The 18245-nt window shown below is 47.0% G+C and overlaps 1 protein-coding gene and 1 non-coding gene across 4 annotated transcripts in view; both read right to left on the bottom strand.

Moving 5' to 3' along the window:
* Positions 1 to 18245, bottom strand: part of LOC119921217 (solute carrier organic anion transporter family member 1B3-like) — a 101250-nt gene that overhangs the window by 20311 nt on the left and 62694 nt on the right. For all 3 annotated transcript variants that reach the window (XM_038741562.1, XM_038741559.1, XM_038741569.1), the window contains exons 6-10: positions 12826 to 12972; positions 11793 to 11891; positions 7072 to 7320; positions 5166 to 5330; positions 3829 to 4024 (exon numbers count right to left, since the gene is read on the bottom strand). In XM_038741562.1, the coding sequence (XP_038597490.1) occupies positions 3829 to 4024; positions 5166 to 5330; positions 7072 to 7320; positions 11793 to 11891; positions 12826 to 12972 (856 nt within the window). The remainder of the gene's footprint in view (positions 1 to 3828; positions 4025 to 5165; positions 5331 to 7071; positions 7321 to 11792; positions 11892 to 12825; positions 12973 to 18245) is intronic.
* LOC119925036 lies at positions 11584 to 11722 on the bottom strand. The gene has a single exon (XR_005449708.1). It is a non-coding gene; the product is annotated as a small nucleolar RNA SNORA7 (small nucleolar RNA).

The following is an 18245-nucleotide window of genomic DNA, read 5'->3' as shown; positions in this document are numbered from 1 at the left end:
TTATTGCACTCTCCATTGGCTTCAAAGCTGTCCATCCCCTCGCCCCCTCTGACCTCCCCTCCTTTCTGTCCTTCTCCAGCCCAGCCCACACCCTTCGCTCCTTTGCCACCGCTAACCTCCTCACTGGGCCTCGATCTCGCCTGTCTCGTCGCCCTGGTCCACGTCCTACCTCTGGCCCGGAATGCCCTCCCTCCAAACATCTGCCAAACAATCACACTTCCCCCCATCAAAACCCTACTGAGAGCCCACCTCCTCCAGGAGGCCTTCCCAGACTGAGCCCCCCCTTTCCCCTGCTCCTCCTCCCCCCTCCATCTCCCCAGCTTCCTCACTCTGCTCAACTCTAGGGAAGCAGCGTGGCTCAGTGGAAAGAGCACGGGCTTTGGAGTCAGAGGTCATGGGTTAAAATCCTGACTCCGTCAGCTGTGTGACTTTGGGCAAGTCACAACTTCTCTGTGCCTCAGTTCCCTCATCTGTAAAATGGGGATTAAGATTGTGAGCCCCACGTGGGACAATCTGATTACCTTGTATCCCCCCAGCACTTAGAACAGTGCTTGGCACATAGTAAGCACTTAATAAATGCTGTCATTATTATTACTCTCCTCCCCACTCCACAGCTCTTGTGTTTATATGTACATATTTGTTATTCTATTCATTTTACTAATGATGTGTATCTACATATAATTCTATTTATATTGATGCTATTGATGCCTGTTCACTTGCTTTGTTTTGTTTTGTTGTCTGTCTCCCCCACTCTTGACTGTGAGCCCATTGTTGGGTAGGGATTGTCTCTATTTTTTGCTGAATTATACTTTGCAAGTGCTTAGTACAGTGCTCTGCACACAGTAAGCGTTCAATAAATACGATTGAATGAATGAATTTTTAAATTCTATGTATGGCAGTGCTTCTTGCATTATTGCAACTACTTGCTTCCTGTTATGTGCTAGATGTTCTGGCTACCTTGCTTAATCCATTTATGGAGCTTATTGAGTGCTCACTTTGGGCAGAGCACTGTACTAAGCGCTTGGGAGAGTACGATGCAATGGAACTGGTAAACAAGCTTCCTGCCCACAAGTTGTTTCCAGTCTAAAGCAAACTGAATCTCAGATTTTGGACTTTTGGCTCAATCCAAAATGAAACCATCTCCAAATCTGGGATTGGAAATGATGGTTCTAAGCTAGAGTGAGAAGAATGCCAAGCCTCTGAAGGCGAGGTGGAGTCTTGTTATGCAGCGGAATCAATCAATCGATCAATTGCTCACATTCATTGAGTGCTTGCAGTATGCAGGGCACTGTACTAAGCTCTTGGGAGAGTACAACACAACAATATAGCACATTCCCTCCCCACGATGAGTTCACATCCTAGAGGGGCTGTCCTGTCAGTTCTACCTTCAGAACATCACTGAAATCCACCCATTACTCTCCATCCAAACTGCTACCACATTAATACAAGCACTTATCCTCTCCCGCCTGGATTACTGCATCAGCCTCCTTGCTGACCTCCCAGCCTCTTGTCTCTCCCCACTCCAGGCCTTACTCCACTCTGCTGCCTGAATCATTTTCCTTCAAAAACGTTCCCCACTCCTCAAGAAACTCCAATGGTTGCCCACCCATCTCCGCATCCAACAAAAACTCCTCACTACTGGCTTTAAAGCCCTCAGTCATTTTGCCCCTCCTACCTCACCGGGCTACTCTTCTACTCCAACCCCATCTGCACATTTCATTCTTTTAATGCTAACCTTCTTATTGTACCTCCATCTCATCTATCTTACTGCTGACCTCTTGCCCACATCCTACCTCTGGCCTGGAACACCTTCCCTCCTCCTATCCGACAGATAATTTCTCTCCCCCATCTCCTATCCTAGATTTAGAGATGGTTTCATTTTGGATTGAGCCAAAAGTCCAAAATCTGAGATTCAGTTTACTTTACACTGGAAACAACTTGTGAGCAGGAAGGTTGTTTACCAGCTCTATTGTATTGTATTCTCCCAAGCACTTAGTATAGTGCTTTGCGCACAGTAAGTGCTCAATAAATTCTATTGAATGAATGAAAGAGTGAAGAGGCAATTATTGCCATTGTTCCCAATAACAGCCCACCTCCTACAAGAGGCCTTCCCAGATTAAGCCCTTTATTTCCCCTATCTGCTCTCTCCTTTACGTCGGCTGCATACCCCTTTAAACACTTGGATACTTACCCCAGCCCTACAATACTTGAATAACATTTTTACACTCGACTACCTCCCATATCCTTAATCTATTTTAATGTCTGCCATTCATTCATTCACTCAATCGTATTTATTAAGCACTTACTGTGTGCTTAATGTAACTCCCTGTAGACTATAAGCTCCCTGTGGGCAGGGATTGCATTTACCAAGTGGGTTGATTTGTACTTTCTCTATTGTACTTTCCCAAAGTGCTAAGTGCAGGGTTCAGCAACAGCAGTAGGAAAGGCAGTTATCCCCTGCTAAGTGCTTAGTACAGTGCTCTGCATACAGTAAGTGCTCAATAAATCCCACCGACTGACTGACTGCCAGAAAGAGAGGCGGAAGCTAGGGCGGCAATCTGGAGAAACATCAGTGGCAACAACAGTAAGAAAAGTGGGAATAAAGGGAGCAAGTCACAGTGATGCAGAAGGGAGTGGGAGAAGAGGAAGGGGGGCTTAGTCAGGGAAGGCCTTTTGGAAGAGGTGTGTCTTCAATAGGCCTTTGAAAGGGGGGAGAGTCACAGTTGGACTTGAGGAGGCAGAATGTGGGCAGAATGTGGGTCAGGGGTCAGCAGGGAGACAGGTGAGATCAAGGCCCAGTGAGAAGTTTGGCATTACAGGAGGGAAGTGAGTGGGCTGGACTGTAGTAGGAGAGTAGCGAGGTGAGGTAGGAGGAGGCAAGGTGATGGAGGGCTTTAAAACCAGTGGTGAGGAGTTTTTATTTGATGTGGAGATGGAAGGGCAACCACTGGATTTCCTTGAGGAGTGGGAGAACATGTTCTAAATGTTTTTGTAGAAAAATGATCCGGGCAGCAGAGTGAAGTATGGACTGGAGTGGGAAGAGACAGGAGGCTGGGAGATCAGTAAGGAGGCTGACACGGTCATCAAGGAAGAATAGGAAAAGTGCTTGAATTGACGTGGTAGTAGTTTGGATGGAGAGAAAAAGGAGGATTTTAGTGATGCCGTAAAGGTGGAACCGCCAGGATTTAGTGACCGATTGAATGAGAGGAGTCGGGGATAATACTACTACTAATAATAATTTTGGTATTTGTTAAGCACTTACTATGTGCAAAGCACTGTTCTAAGCACTGGGGGGATACAAGGTGATCAGACTGTCCCATGTGGGACTCACAATCTTAATCCCCATTTTACAGATGAGGTAACTGAGGCACAGAGAAGTTAAGTGACTTGCCCAAAGTCACACAGCTGACAAGTGCAGGAGTCAGGATTTGAACCCATGACCTCTGACTCCACAGCCCGTGCTCTTTCCACTGCGCCATGCTGCTTCTCACAGGCTTGTGAGACAGGAAGGATGGTGCTGCCATCTACAGCGATGGGAAAGTCAGGGAGAGGACAGGGTTTGGGTGGGAAGATGAGGAGTTCTGTTTTGGACATGTTAAGCCTGAGGTGACAGAAGGACATCCAAGTTAAGATGTCTTGAGGGCAGGCGGAAATGCGAGACTGCAGAGAGAGAGAGAGAGATCAGGGCTGGAGATGTAGGTAGCGGTGGAATTGGTGGCGGCAGGGTTATAAGTGGCAGCAGCCATCTCCCCTGTCCCATCCCCCTCCCCCTCTTGGTGCCAGCCCTGCCCCCCTCCCCATCCCTGGTCTCATGTGCCGCATACATACCTGCCATAGGGCACTGTCAGCCCTGCCACCGTCTTATTTTCGCAGCCCAGGGCGAAGTATAGTATTTGGAGTAGGAAGGCGAAACAGTGCCCTAGCAAGGCCAGCTTGACAATGCCCTCCAGGTTCAATTTGTATTTCTTCACGATGAACCCTCCGGTGAAAATCCCACAGGAAACGGTGGGCAGCGTTATCACTCCTGGATGTGGGGGAAAGGGCAAAAGGAACAGGAGGAGGATGAGAGGAAGAGAAAAAGGAAGGGGGGAGGGAAAAAGAGAGGAAGAAAATAGAAAAGGAAGAGAAGAAGAAAAAGAAGGAACAGGAGGAGGAAAAGGAGGAAGCAAAAAAGGAAGAGGAGGAGGAAGAGGAGAGGGAAATGAGGAGAAAGAGAAGAATAATAAGGAGGAGGAGGAGGAGGAGGAGAAGAAGGAAGATGAGAAGGAGGATGAGGAGAAGGGGGAGAAGGTGGAGGAAGACAAAGAGGAGGAGAAAGCAGGAGGAAGAGGAGGAAGAGGAGGAGGAGAAGGAAGAGGAGATGAAGGAGAAGGAGGAGAAGTAGGAAGAGGAGTAGAAGGAATAGGAAGAGGAGGTGGATGAAGAGGAGGAGAAGAAGGAGACAATGACTCTCCCCTCTTCCAAAGCCTTATTGAAGGCCCATGTCCTCTAAGAGGCCTTCCCTGACTATACCCCTCTTTCCTCATCTACCACTCCCTTCTGCATCTCCCTGACTTGCTCCCTTTATTCTTCTCCCCTCCCAGCCCCATAGCACCAATGTCCATCTCTGTAACTTTCTTATTTATTTATTTTAAGGTTCCCCTCTAGATTGTAAGTGCCTTGTGGGCAGGTAAAGTGTCTGTTTATTGTTATATCATACCCTCCCAGGCACTTAGTACAGTTCTCTGTGTATAGTAAGTGTTCAATAAATACGATTGAATGAATGAATGAATGAATGAATGAAGGACAAGGAGGAGGAAAGACATGAAACATTGGAAGCGCATTCTGCCTCCTCTCTGCCTTAGAACATCCCTTGCCCCATTACCTTCCTCCCCACCTCTCCCACACTCTCCATCAACCTACCCCCTCCCCTCCTTCCCTCCTCCCTCCCTCCCTCCTTCCCTCACCCACCCACCCACTCTAAAATTCTCTGGGCCTGGTTTCCTCATCTGTCAAATGAGGATTCAAGACCTGTTTCCCCTCCCTGACAGACTCTGAGCCCCAGGTGGGATAGGGACTGTGTCTTATCTTGAATCTGCTCCAGTACTGAGTACAGTGCTTGGCACATAGTGAGCCCCTAACAAATACCCCGATTCTGCTAATCGAAGCCAAACTCTGAGACTTACCTATTAAGAAGTTAGACTTGGAGATTGACTGACCATATTGCTGTTCGAGGTATTTGGGGACATAAGTCACAGACCCCACAAAGGCACTAAATTGCAGCAGTGATAAAACCATATATATTAAATACAGCTCGTTACTCAGCAGGAGTTTCAGGGAGTAGAAAAAGCCTGCAAGAGAGGATACATCACTTAGTACAATGCTAAGCACTTAGGCCAGGGCTCTGCCCACTGTAAGTATTCAATAAACGCCATCATCATCCATGGTATTTGTTGAGCGCTTTTGGTGTGCAGAGCCTTGCACTAAGTGCTAGGGAGAGTACAACAGAGTTGGCAGAAAGATTCCCTGCCCACAGGGAGCTTCCAGCATTGATTGATCACACCTAAATTCCCAGGGGTGAGACATGGCCCCCGGGTCTGGCTTGTATTCCAGAGCCCCATATGGCTGGCACTGGCTCAGGTTCAGTCAATCACTCAGTGATATTTCCCATGTGCAAAGCACTGTCCTAAGCGCTTGGGAGAAGACAACACGATAGGGATGGGTCATTAAGCTCAGATGATAAGGGAGCCAGGGGGCTGTCTTGCCCATCTCTAATTTGGAGAAAGGGCAACAAGGAAGGCAAACCATTGTACAGTTCCTTAGAACAGTGCTTTGCATATAGTAAGCACTTAACAAATGCCATCATTGTTATTATTATTATTGAAGTATTTCCAAGCCAGGGGCCCTGGGCAAAAGACTGCATTGCCTGGACCACAGGTCTAAAACACATGTTAAAGGCAAAAGAATAATAATTGTTATGGTAATTGTTGAGCACTTACTATGTGCCTGGCACTGTTCTATGCACTGGACACTGTTCTAAGCACTGGACCTCAGTGGGCTGAGTGGCCATTGACTTTTTAAAATTCTAAATAGCATTTGGGGAGTGCCAGGCACTGTACTAAGCACTGGGGTAAATTTGAGATAATCCAGCTGGACATAGTCCCTATCCCACATGGGGCTCACAGTCTTCATCCCCAGTTAGCAGATAAGGGAACTGAGGCACACAGAATAATGATAAGTATGATAGTATTTGTTAAGCTCTTACTATGTCCAAGAACTGTTCTAAGTTCTGGGGTTGATAATAATAATAATAATTATGACATTTGTTAAGGGCTTAGTATGTCCCAAGCACTATTCTAAGCTCACAGTTTTAATCCACATTTTACAGATGAGGCCACTGAGGCACAGAGAAGTTAAGTGACTTGTCCAAAGTCACCCAGCTGATAAGTGGTGGAGCTGGGATTAGAATCCACAACCTCTGACTCCCAAGCCCGGGCTCTTTCCAATAAGCCACACTGCTTCTGGGTATGGGCACAGTCCCTGTCCCACACAGGGCTCAAAGTCTTAATAATAATAATAATGATAATGGTATTCACAAATACCATACTTATTCTTGTGGCCTTTACACCCCCATTTTACAGATGAGGGAACTGAGGCCCAGAGAAGTGAAGTGACATGCCAAGGCCACACAGCGGATGAGTGGTAGAGCCGGGATTAGAATCCTCTCTAGACTGTGAGCTCATTGTGGGTAGGGATTGTCTCTCTTTATTGCTCTATTGTACTTTCCCAAGCGCTTAGTACAGTGCTCTGCATGCTATAAGTGCTCAATAAATACTATTGATTGAATGAATGAATGAACCCAAGACCTCTGACTTTTAGACGTTGTTATTGCCCTCTAGACTGTGAGCTTGTGGGCAGGAAATGTGTCTGTTGTTATACTATCTTCTCCCAAGCACTTAGTACAGTGCTTTGCACACAGTAAGTGCTCAATAAATACGACTGAAGGAAGGAAGGGAATCTAATTCAACTTGTGTGGTAAATATCTGTGTGTATTTGTGTGTATGGGTGTATATGTCCATGATGTTTGCTTGCCTGTAAGATGTCCTTTTCCCTTTGCTGGTGGCTGGCTTTTGACATTAAGTGCTTGATTCTCCCCTCCGTTCGATCCGGTCCCAACGGGCGAGGCTGATGTATTACTTTCTTGTCTGCCTTTCTTCTGTGCACTCTTGGGAAGGAAACAGAAGGGTATGGAGGCCAAAATGCTAAGGAATCCAGCAATCAAAAAACCAAGCCACCAAGCGCCAACCCATCGGGAGTCCTTGGGAGTGATGGTGATTTTATCTATAAAAAAAAATAAGCCCAGAAAGAAAATGATTTCCAAGTGCATTATGATGGCACTAAGATTGCAATAAAATCAATGCTTTCCCAGTTTCCAGTTCCACACCCGTTTCGTGTATTCCCCTTATCCTTTCTCAAAATATGTTTAGTGAACACACTAATAATTTTGGTATTTGTTAAGCCCACTGTTGGGTAGGGACTGTCTCTATATGTTGCCAACTTGTACTTCCCAAGCTCTTAGTACAGTGCTCTGCACACAGTAAGCGCTCAATAAATACGACTGATGGATTGATTGATTGATAAAGCGATTACTATGTGCCAGGCACTGTACTAAGCACTGGAGCAGATACAGGCAAATCGGGTTGGACACAGCTCCTGTCCTGCACCAGGCTGCACCAGAAGAAAGAGCACAGGCCTGGGAGAAGCAGCATGGCTCAGTGGAAAGAGCACGGGCTTGGGAATCAGAGGTCATGGGTTCGAATCCTGCCTCCTCCACATGTCTGCTGTGTGACCTTGGGCAAATCACTTAACTTCTCTGAGCCTCAGTTACCTCATCTGTAAAATGGGGATTAAGACTGTGAGCCCCACATGGGACACCTTGATCACCTTGTATCCCCCCCCAGTGCTTAGAACAGTGCTCTGCACATAGTAAGCGCTTAACAAATGCCATTATTATTATTATTATTATTATTGTTATTATCCCCATTTTACAGATGAGGTAACTGAGGCACAGAGAAGTGAAGAGACTTCCCCAAGGTCACACAGCAGACAAGTGGTGGAGCTAGGATTAGAACCCATGACCTTCCGACTCCCAGGCCCGTGCTCTGTCCAGTATGTCATGCTGCTGTTAGTCAGGGAAGGACCTTTGGTGGAGATGTGGGGGGAAGCAGCGTGGCCTAGTGGATATAGAGCCTGCTCCCGGGAGTCAGAAGGCCTGGGTTCTAATCCCGGCTCTGCCACTTGTCCGCTGTTTGACTTCGGGTAATTCACTTCACTTCTCTGGGCTTCAGTTCCCTCATCTGTAATTCCCTCACCTGTAATTCTATTTAATGTCTGTCTCCGCTGCTAGACTGTAAGCTCTCTGAAGGCAGGGATCGTGTCTACCAACTTGACTGGATTGCATTCTCCCCAAGAGCTCAGTCCAGCACTTCATGCAGTACACTGTAAGTTCCTTGAGGACAGAGATAGTGTCTACTACCCCTTCTCTACTCAGTCCAGTGCTTAGTACAGTGCTTCACAGAAAATAAAAGTTCCACACATGTGATTGATTGATTGGTAGAGGTCTGCACTCCAAGGCCCTGGGAGTTCCTGCAAATAATATTCATTCAACCTACATATTCAATCCGTCACAGAATCCTGTCAGTCCCACCTTCCCAACATTGCTAAAATCTGCCCTTTCTTCTCCGTACAAACTGCTGCATGTTATTACAATCATTCATCCAATCCAGCCAAATTACTGCATCTGCCTCCTTGCTGACCTCCCAATCTCCTGTCTCTCCCGACTCCTGGCGATACCTCACGTCACTGCCCAGATCATCTTTTAACAAAAACATTCAAGACACGTCACCCCCCACTCTTCAAAAATCTCCAGTGGTTGCCTATCCACCACCATTTATTCATTCAATTATTCGTCCGTTCAATCATATTTATTGAGCGCTTACTATGTGCAGAGCACTGTACTAAGCGCTTGGGAAGTACAAGTCGGCAACATATAGAGACAGTCCCTATACAACAACGGGCTCACCGTCTAGAATGGGGAGACAGACAACAAAACAAAACATGTAGACAGGTGACAAAACATGTAGAAAGGTGATCAAACAAAAACTCCTCACCTTTGACTTCAAAGCTCTCCATCACCTAGCCCCCTCCTACTTCACCTCCCTTCTCTCTTCTACAACCCAGCCTGCACACTTCGCTCCTCCAGTATCAACCTTCTCCCTATGCCTCGATCTTGCCTGTCTCTCCACCGACCCATGGCCCACGTCCTACCTGTGGCCTGGAATGCCCTCCCTTCTCAAATCCCACAGACAGTGACTCTCCTCCCCTTCAAAGCCTTACTGAAGGCCCATCTCCTCCAACAGGCCTTCCCAGACTAAGCCCCACTTTTCCTCATCTCCCACTCCCTTCAGCATCTCCCTGACTTGCTCCCTTTTCTCTTCTCCCTTCCCCCAGTCCCACAGCACTTATGTATATATCTATCATTTTATTTATTGGTATTGATGCACGTCTCCCCCCGTCTAGACTGTGAGCTTTTTGTGGGCAGGGATTGTCACTGTTTATTGTTGAACTGTTCTTTCCCAAAGGCTTAGTATTCATTCATTCAATCGTATTTATTGAGTGCTTACTGTGTGCACAGCACTGCACACAGTAAGTGCTTAATAAATTCGATTGAAGGAATGAATGAATAATGCTTGTAGATTACAATGATAATAATAATAATAATATAATAGAGAAGCAGCATGGCATAATGGACAGAACTCAGGCAGGGGAGTCAGAAGGACCTGGATTCTAATCCCAGCTCCAACACCTATCTGCTTATGACCTAGGGCAAGTCACTTCATTTCTCTGTGCCTCATTTCCCTCATCTGTAAAATGGGGATTAAGACTGTGATCTCTATGTAGGACTGGGACTGGGTCCAATCTGATTAGCTTGTATCTATCCCGGTGCTTAGAACAGTGCCTGGCTCATAGTAAGTGGTTAACAAAATACCATCATTATTAAGTAATAATAATACTAATAATGACAATAATAATCATAATAATATTCCCCACTCCAGTCCATACTTCATTCTGCTTTCCCGACCATTTTTCTACAAAAACATTCAGGGTACGATTCCCCACTCCTCAAGAACCTCTAGTGGTTTCCCATCCACCTTTGCATCAAACAGAAACTCATCACCATCGGCTTTAAAGCAGTCAATCCCCTTGCCCCCTCCAACTTCACCTCGCTACTCTCCTACTACAACCCAGACAGCACACTAGGATCCACTAGAGCCAACCTGGGAGTTCCTGCAAATACTAACACATCATTATAGCACTTGTTATTATTATTATTATTATTATTATTATTATTATTAATATAATAGAGAAGCAGCATGGCTCAGTGGAAAGAGTTCCGGCTTTGGAGTCAGAGGTCATGGGTTCAAATCCCAGCTCTGCCAATCGTCAGCAGTGTGACTTTGGGCAAGTCACTTAACTTCTCTGTGCCTCAGTTATTTCATCTGTAAAATGAGGATTAAGACTGTGAGCCCCCTGTGGGACAACCTGATCACCTTGTAACCTCCCCAGTGCTTAGGACAGTGCTTTGCACATAGTGCTTAATAAATGCCATTATTATTATTATTATTAGTGGATAATGCACAGGCATGGGAGTCAGAAGGTCATGGGTTCTAATCCCAGCTTCACCACTTATCTGCTGTGTGACCTTGGGCAAGTCACTTCACTTCTCTGTGCCTTCAGTGACCTCATTTGTAAAATGGGGATTGAAACTGTGAGCCCCACATGGGACAAGGGACTTTGTCTAACCCGATTTGCTTGTATCCATCCCAGTGTTTACTACAGTGCCTGGCATCTAGTAAGCATATAATGAATACCATAATAATGACTATCATTATTATTATTACCTACTCACTGTACCTTCTATCTCATCTATCTCATCGCCGACCTCTAAACCACGTCTTTCCTCAGGCCTGGAATTCCCTTCCCCACCACATGTGACAGACCACCACTCTCTCCATCTTCCCATCCCCCTTGCTCTTCCTCCCTCCCATCCCCACAGCACTTATGTCCATATCTGTAAATTTATTCATTTGCACTGATGTCTGTCTCCCCACCTCTAGACTATAAGCTTGTTGCGGCATGGAATCACAGTGTTTATTGTTGTATTGTACTTTTCCAAGCACTTAGTACAGTGCTCTGCACACAGTAAGCACTCAATAAATATGATTGAACAAATGAATGAACCTCAACGGACAACTGAAGGAGCCGGGATTAGAACCCAGGTCTACTGACTCCCGGGCCTGTGTTCTTTCTACTAGATCATGCTGCTTCTCTAATCCTTGTTTTATGCTGTCGAGTCATGTCCGACCCATAGCGATGCCATGGACACAGCTCTCCCAGAATACCCCATCTCCCTCTGCAATTGTTCTGATAGTGGATCCATAGGGTTTTCTCGGGAAAAATCTGGAAGAGGTTTATCATTGCCTCCTTTCACGCAGTAAACTTGAGTCTCCACCCTCGACTCTTTCCCAGCACGGGTGAGTTTTGACTTGTAAGCAGATGGCCTTCCACTCGCTAGCCACTGGGCAAGCTAGGAGTGGAATGGGTAGGCCTCTGCTTCACTGTCCCTCTCATAGTCGAGACCGATAGAGTACTGGAAACTCTCCAGTTGCGACCCTGAGAGGGGTCACTGATCCTTAGGTGGATAAAATCCACCTAGGGATTATGGGTAGACTGATGTCTCCCTTCGGACTTACTGAGGTCTACAAAGCCAATGTCCACGTACATCCGGGCACACAAGGATCCCAACAGGTAGCCAACCATGGGGCCGATCATGGTCATCGTGTGTAAGATTGCTGAAAATGATAGAAAACAGGCAGTGAGTCTGGAAGGCTCATCTCTGTCTCGTCTCGTCTGGTGTCAACAGATAGATGAATTCTCCCATGCGGGACCAGGACCATGACGAGGGTTGATGGGAACCATCACTCCAGACCCCACAGGCCAGTGCAGGCACCAAAACTAGTCCATCAGTCACCAGTCAGTCAGTTGTGTTTACTGAGCACTTACTGTGTGCAGAGGGCACTGTACCAAGTGCTAGGGAGGTAAGCCCTGTCCAGTCACATGATGTTCTATCTCAAGGAGTGGGATAGCACGGCACTCAATCACACGCTGTGTGATCACGTGGGGGAAAAATCCCACGGTGCGTGATCACATGGGTGCAAAATCACACGGTGCATGATCGCACGGTGGGTGAGTGTTGCGTGGCATCACATGGTACACAACCACGGGGTGGACAATCATCCGGTGCCTGATGCCTGCATGGCATGAGACTGCGTGGTGCATGGCTATGTGGCGGGCAATCTTGTGGCAGGCTATTGCACGGGGCATGATCACCTGGTGTGAAATCCCACGGTTCTCAATTGTGCGGTACACGATGACAGGGCATGTGAGTGTGGGGCATGCCAACCCCTGGCACTCAACTCCCAGTGGAGCAAACACATGCTGCGTGAGGCCAGGGGGATGGGGGGTCCTGGGAGACACGGTCCACCCACCCTGTCCAGACTCCCCAAAACCCTGCCCCTCCTCCAGGCTCTGCCCCGATAGCCCAAACTGGGAGCGTGCAATTGGCCATTTGGGAGATGATAACGACACCGGGGAACTGGAGCTCTGGCCAGCAGAGCTGGGGCGGTGTGTGGGGGGAGCTGTCTCCCGTCCACTGCTGAGGAGGTAGGTCCATGGGGCCGAAGGGAACCAGCCCGACCGGAGCCGGAGCAAGCCACGGCGCCCTACCGATGTGCAAGGCGGAATTCTCTTCCTTAGAAAAATCATCGATGTAGGAAATCCCCAGGGGGGTGATGGGTGTTTCTCCGATCCCGCGAATCATGTTTCCCATCAGGACGTAGATCCACATGTTTGATCCTGATTCTCTTCGACAATCTGAAAAGACAGAAAGGACATTTAATCTGTGAGTCTGGAAGATCCTTGAGGGCAGAGACCGCATTTAACCAACTCTCTTATTAGAATAACAATAATTGTGGTATTTGTTAAGCGCTTATTATATGCCAAGCACTGTTCTAAGTGCTAGGGGAGATACAAGGTCATCAGGTTGTCCCACGTGGAGCTCACAGTCTTAATCCCCATTTTCCAGGTGAGGGAACTGAGGCCTAGAGAAGTAAAGTGACTTGCCCAAAGCCACGCAGCTAAGTGGATTCGAACCCATGACTTCTAACTCCCAAGCCCGGGCTCTATCCACTGAGCCATGCGGCTTCTCTTTTATCATCCTCTCTCAAGCATTCAGCACAGTGCTCTGCAAACAGTGCTCTGCACACAGGAGAATGTAAACTTCTTGAGGGCAGGGACCATGTCTACTAACTCCACTGTCCTCTCCCAAGTGTTCAGTACAGTGCTCTGTACATAGAGGACTGTAAGGTCCTTCAGGGAAGGGACCGTGTCCACTAACTAATAATAATAATAATAATGATGATGATGGTATTTGTTAAGCATCTACAGCAGAGAGAAGCAGCGTGGCTCAGTGAAAAGAGCACTGGCTTTGGAGTCAGCGGTCATGGGTTCTAATCCTGGCTCCACCAACTGTCAGCTGTGTGACTTTGGGAAAGTCACTTAACTTCTCTGTGCCTCAGTTCCCTCATCTGTAAAATGGGGATTAAAACTGTGAGCCCCCCATGAAACAACCTGATCACCTTGTAACCTCCCCAGTGCTTAGAACAGTGCTTTGCACATTGTAAGCACTTAACAAATACCATCATTTTTCTTATTATTATTATTACTGTGTGTCAAGTACCATTCTAAGCACTGGTGTAGACATAAGCTAATCAGGTTGGTCAAAGTCTACATCCCACATGGGGCTCACAGTCTTCATCCCCATTTTACGGATGAGGGAACTGAGGCCTAGAGAAGTGAAGTGACTTGCACAAGATCACACAGCTGATAAGTGGAGGAGCCGGCATTAGAACCCAGGTCCTTCTGCCTCCCATGCCCGGGCTCTATCCACTAGGCCCTGCTGCTTCCTTAACTAACTCTATCATCTACTCCCAAGCACTCAGTACAGAGCTCTGCAAACTGGAAAATGTGAGCTCCTTGAGAGCAGGGATGATGTTGAACATCTCTATTGTACTCAATCAGTAGTATTTTATTGAATGCTTACTGTGTGCAGAGCACTGTACTGAGCACTTGAGAGAACAAAGTATAACAGAGCATACACAGTATAACAAATCCTGGCTCTGCTGCTTGTCAGTTGTGTGACTTTGGGCAAGTCACTTCACTTCTCTGTGCCTCAGTTACCTCACCTGTAAAATGGGGATCAAGACTGTCAGCCCCGTGAGGGACAACCTGATCACCTTGTATCCTCCCCAGCTCTTAGAACAGTGCTTTGCCCATAGTAAGTGCTTAACAAATGCCATCATTATTACTCATTATTATTATTACTTCTCCCCCCTTCATAGCCCTACTGAAGGCTCACCTCCTCCAAGAGGCCTTCCCAGACTAAACCCCCTTTTCCTTAGCTCACCCTCCTTTCCACGTCACCCCGACTCCCTCCCTTTGCTCTTGTCCCCTCTCCCTGCTCCACAGCACTTGTGTATATATGTACATATCTATAATTCTATTTATTTAGATTGATGCCCATTTACTTGTTTTGATGTCTGTCTTCCCCGCTTCTAGACCGTAAACCCAGTGTGGGCAGGGATTGTCTCTCTCTATTGCTGAATTGTACTTTCCAAGTGCTTGGTCCAGTGCTCTGCACACAGTAAGTGCTCAATAAATGCAATTGAATGAATGAATGAAAAGAGCCGGTGGACACATTGGATTCTCCCTAGCATTTAATACAGTGCTCTGCAAAGTAGACGGTAAGCTCCTGAGGGCAGGGAGGGAATGTGTCCACTCATTGTTCTATTGTACTCTCCTAAGCGCTTAGTACATTGCTTTCCTCATAGTAAGCACTCAATAAATATGATTGAAGGAATGAATGAATGAAGGTCTACAAATTCTATTGTATTTTTTCAAGCGCTCAGTCCAGCGCTCTGCATACAGCAGACTGTAAGCTCCGCTACGGCAGGACGTGTGCCTCCTAAATCAATCAATCAATCAATCAATCATATTTATTGAGTGCTTACTATGTGCAGAGCACTGTACTAAGCGCTTGGGAAGTACAAATTGGCAACACAAAGAGACAGTCCCTACCCAACAGTGGGCTCACAGTCTAAAAGGGGGAGACAGAGAACAGAACCAAACACACCAACAAAATAAAATAAATAGGATAGAAATGTACAAGTAAAATAAATAAATAAATAAATAAACAGACATTCTCCCAAGTGCTCAGAACAGAGCTTGGCACCCAGTAAAATCTAAGCTCTTTCAGGGCAGAGACTGCGCCTAGTAACTTTAATGAATTCTCCCACATGTTTAGGACAGTGCTCTGTACACACAAGAGCACACAGAAGGACCTGGGTTCTAATCCCAGCTCTGCCATTTGTCTGCTGTGTGACCTTGGGCAAGCTGCTTCACTTCTCTGTGACTCAGTTCCCTCCTCTGTAAAATAAGATTAAGACCGTGAGCCCCATGTGGGACAGGGACCATATTCATCCCGATTAGCCTGTTTCTAACCCAGCACTTAGAACAGTGCCTTGCACATAGTAAGCGCAAAACAAATGCCTCAGTTATTAAATCGCATCCCCCACCACCTCCCCTTCTAGTTATCACCCTATCTCCCTCCTACTCTTTCTTTCCAAACTCCTAGAATGAGTCATCTACACTAGCTGCTTCGAATTCCTCAATGCCAACTCTTTCCTTGACCCCCTCCAATCTGGCTTCCGTCCCCTACACTCCACCGAAACTGTCCTCTCAAAGGTCACCGATGACCGCCTTCTTGCCAAATCCAATGGCTCCTACTCTATCCTAATCCTCCTCGACCTCTCAGCTGCCTTTGACACTGTGGACCACCCCCTTCTCCTCAACATGCGATCCAACCTTGGCTTCACAGACTCTGTCCTCTCCTGGTTCTCCTCATCTCTCCAGCTGTTCATTCTCAGTATCCTTTGTGGGCTCCTCCTCCCCCTCCCATCTCCTTACTGTAGGGGTTCCTCAAGGGTCAGTTCTTGGTCCCCTTCTCTTCTCTATCTACACTCACTCCTTCGGTGAACTCATTTGCTCCCATGGCTTCAACTATCATCTCTATGCTGATGACACCCAAATCTACATCTCTGGCCCTGCTCTCTCTCCCTCCCTCCAGGCTTTTATCTCCTCCTGCCTTCAGGACATCTCCAGCTGGATGTCTGCCCACCATCTAAAACTCAATATGTCCAAGACTGAACTCCTTATCTTCCTTCCCAAACCCATTCCACTCCCTGACTTTCCCGTCACTGTAGACGGCACTACCATCCTTTCCGTCTCACAAGCCTGCAACCTTGGTGTCATACATGACTCTGCTCTCTTGTTCACCCCACACATCCAATCCATCATCAAAATTTGCCGGTCTCACCTCCATGACATTGCCAAAATCCGCCCTTTCCTCTCCATCCAAACTGCTGCCTTGCTGGTTCAATCTCTCATCCTATCCCGACTGGATTACTGCATCAGCCTCCTCTCTGATTTCCCATCCTCCTGTCTCTCCCCACTCCAGTCTATACTTCACTTTGCTGCCCGGATTATCTTTGTACAGAAACGTTCTGAGCATGTCACTCACCTTCTCAAAAATCTCCAGTGGTTGCCTGTCAACCTACGAATCAAGCAAAAACTCCTCACTCTTGGCTTCAAGGCTCTTCATCATCCTGCCCCCTCCTACCTCACCTCCCTTCTCTCCTTCTACTGCCCAGCCTGCACCCTCCACTCCTCTGCCGCCGCCCACCTCTTCACTGTGCCTAGCTCTTGCCTGTCTCACCGTCGACCCCTGGCCCACATCCTCCCCCTGGCCTGGAATGCCCTCCCTCCGCACATCCACCAAGCTAGCTCTCTTCCTCCCTTCAAAGTTCTACTGAGAGCTCACCTCCTCCAGGAGACCTTCCCAGATGGAGCCCCCTTTTTCCTCTCCTCCTCCCCATCACCCCACCCTACCTCCTTCCCCTCCCCACAGCACTTGTATATATTTGTACAGATTTATTACTCTATTTAGTATTTTCTATTCTATTTCTTTTGTTAATGATGTGCATATAGCTATAGTTCTATTTATTCTGTCAGGCATTTTGACACCTGTCTACATATTTTGTTTTGTTGTCTGTCTCCCCGTTTTAGACTGTGAGCCCACTGTTGGGTAGGGACTGTCTCTATGTTGCCAACTTGTACTTCCCAAGCGCTTAGTACAGTGCTCTGCACACAGTAAGCACTCAATAAATACGATTGGTTGATTGATTGATTGATTGACTTGTATTTCCCAAGCGCTTAGTCCAGTGCTCTGCACACAGTAAACGCTCAATAAATACGAATGAATGAATGAACTACAGGAGCAGTAAATGACTTGTGGAGTGTAGAAATGTAAAAAGGAAAATATAGAGAGTAGTGACTCCTCAGATATTTGCTTAAAATTAGTCAGCTCTATGTATGGGATCCCTGCCATACATACAGCATTTTCCTGACCACTTGGGAGAGTACAATGAATAATAACAATTTTATGGTGTGTGTGTGTGTGTGTGTGTGTGTGTGTGTGTGTGTGTGTGTGTGTGTGTGTGTGTGTTTTAAGAGTTTACCATGGGCCAGCCTCTGTACTAAGTGCTGGGGTAGATACAAGTAAATTTGGTTGGCCACAGTCCCTGTCCCACATGGGCCTCACAATCTCAATCCCTGTTTTTTAGGTGAGGTAACTGAGGCTCAGAGAAGTGAAGTGACTTGCCCAAGGTCACATAACTGACAAGTGGCAGAACTGGGATTAGAACTCATGACCTTCTGACTCACAGGCCCATCCACTACACCATACACACTCAGTACAGTGCTCAACACATAGTTGAATGGAAGCTCCTTGAGGGCAGGGATTATGTCTATTTTTATTGTACTCTCTGCAGTGCTTAGTCCAGTGCTCTGCAACCAGCAGACTGGAAGTTTCTTGAGAGCAGGTATCATGTGTACTAACTTTCTGAGAAGCAGCATAGTGGATAGAGTCCACTTAATCCCAGCTCTGCCACTTGTCAGCTGTGTGACCTTGGGCAAGTCACTTCAGTTCTCTGGGCCTCAGTGGCCACATCTATAAAATGAGGATTGAGACT

The sequence above is a fragment of the Tachyglossus aculeatus genome, chromosome 2, assembly GCF_015852505.1.
Source record: "Tachyglossus aculeatus isolate mTacAcu1 chromosome 2, mTacAcu1.pri, whole genome shotgun sequence".
NCBI classification, from domain to species: Eukaryota; Metazoa; Chordata; class Mammalia; order Monotremata; family Tachyglossidae; genus Tachyglossus; species Tachyglossus aculeatus.
The sequence above is the reverse complement of the archived record's forward strand: the minus strand, read 5'-3'. Positions and strand labels throughout refer to the sequence as shown.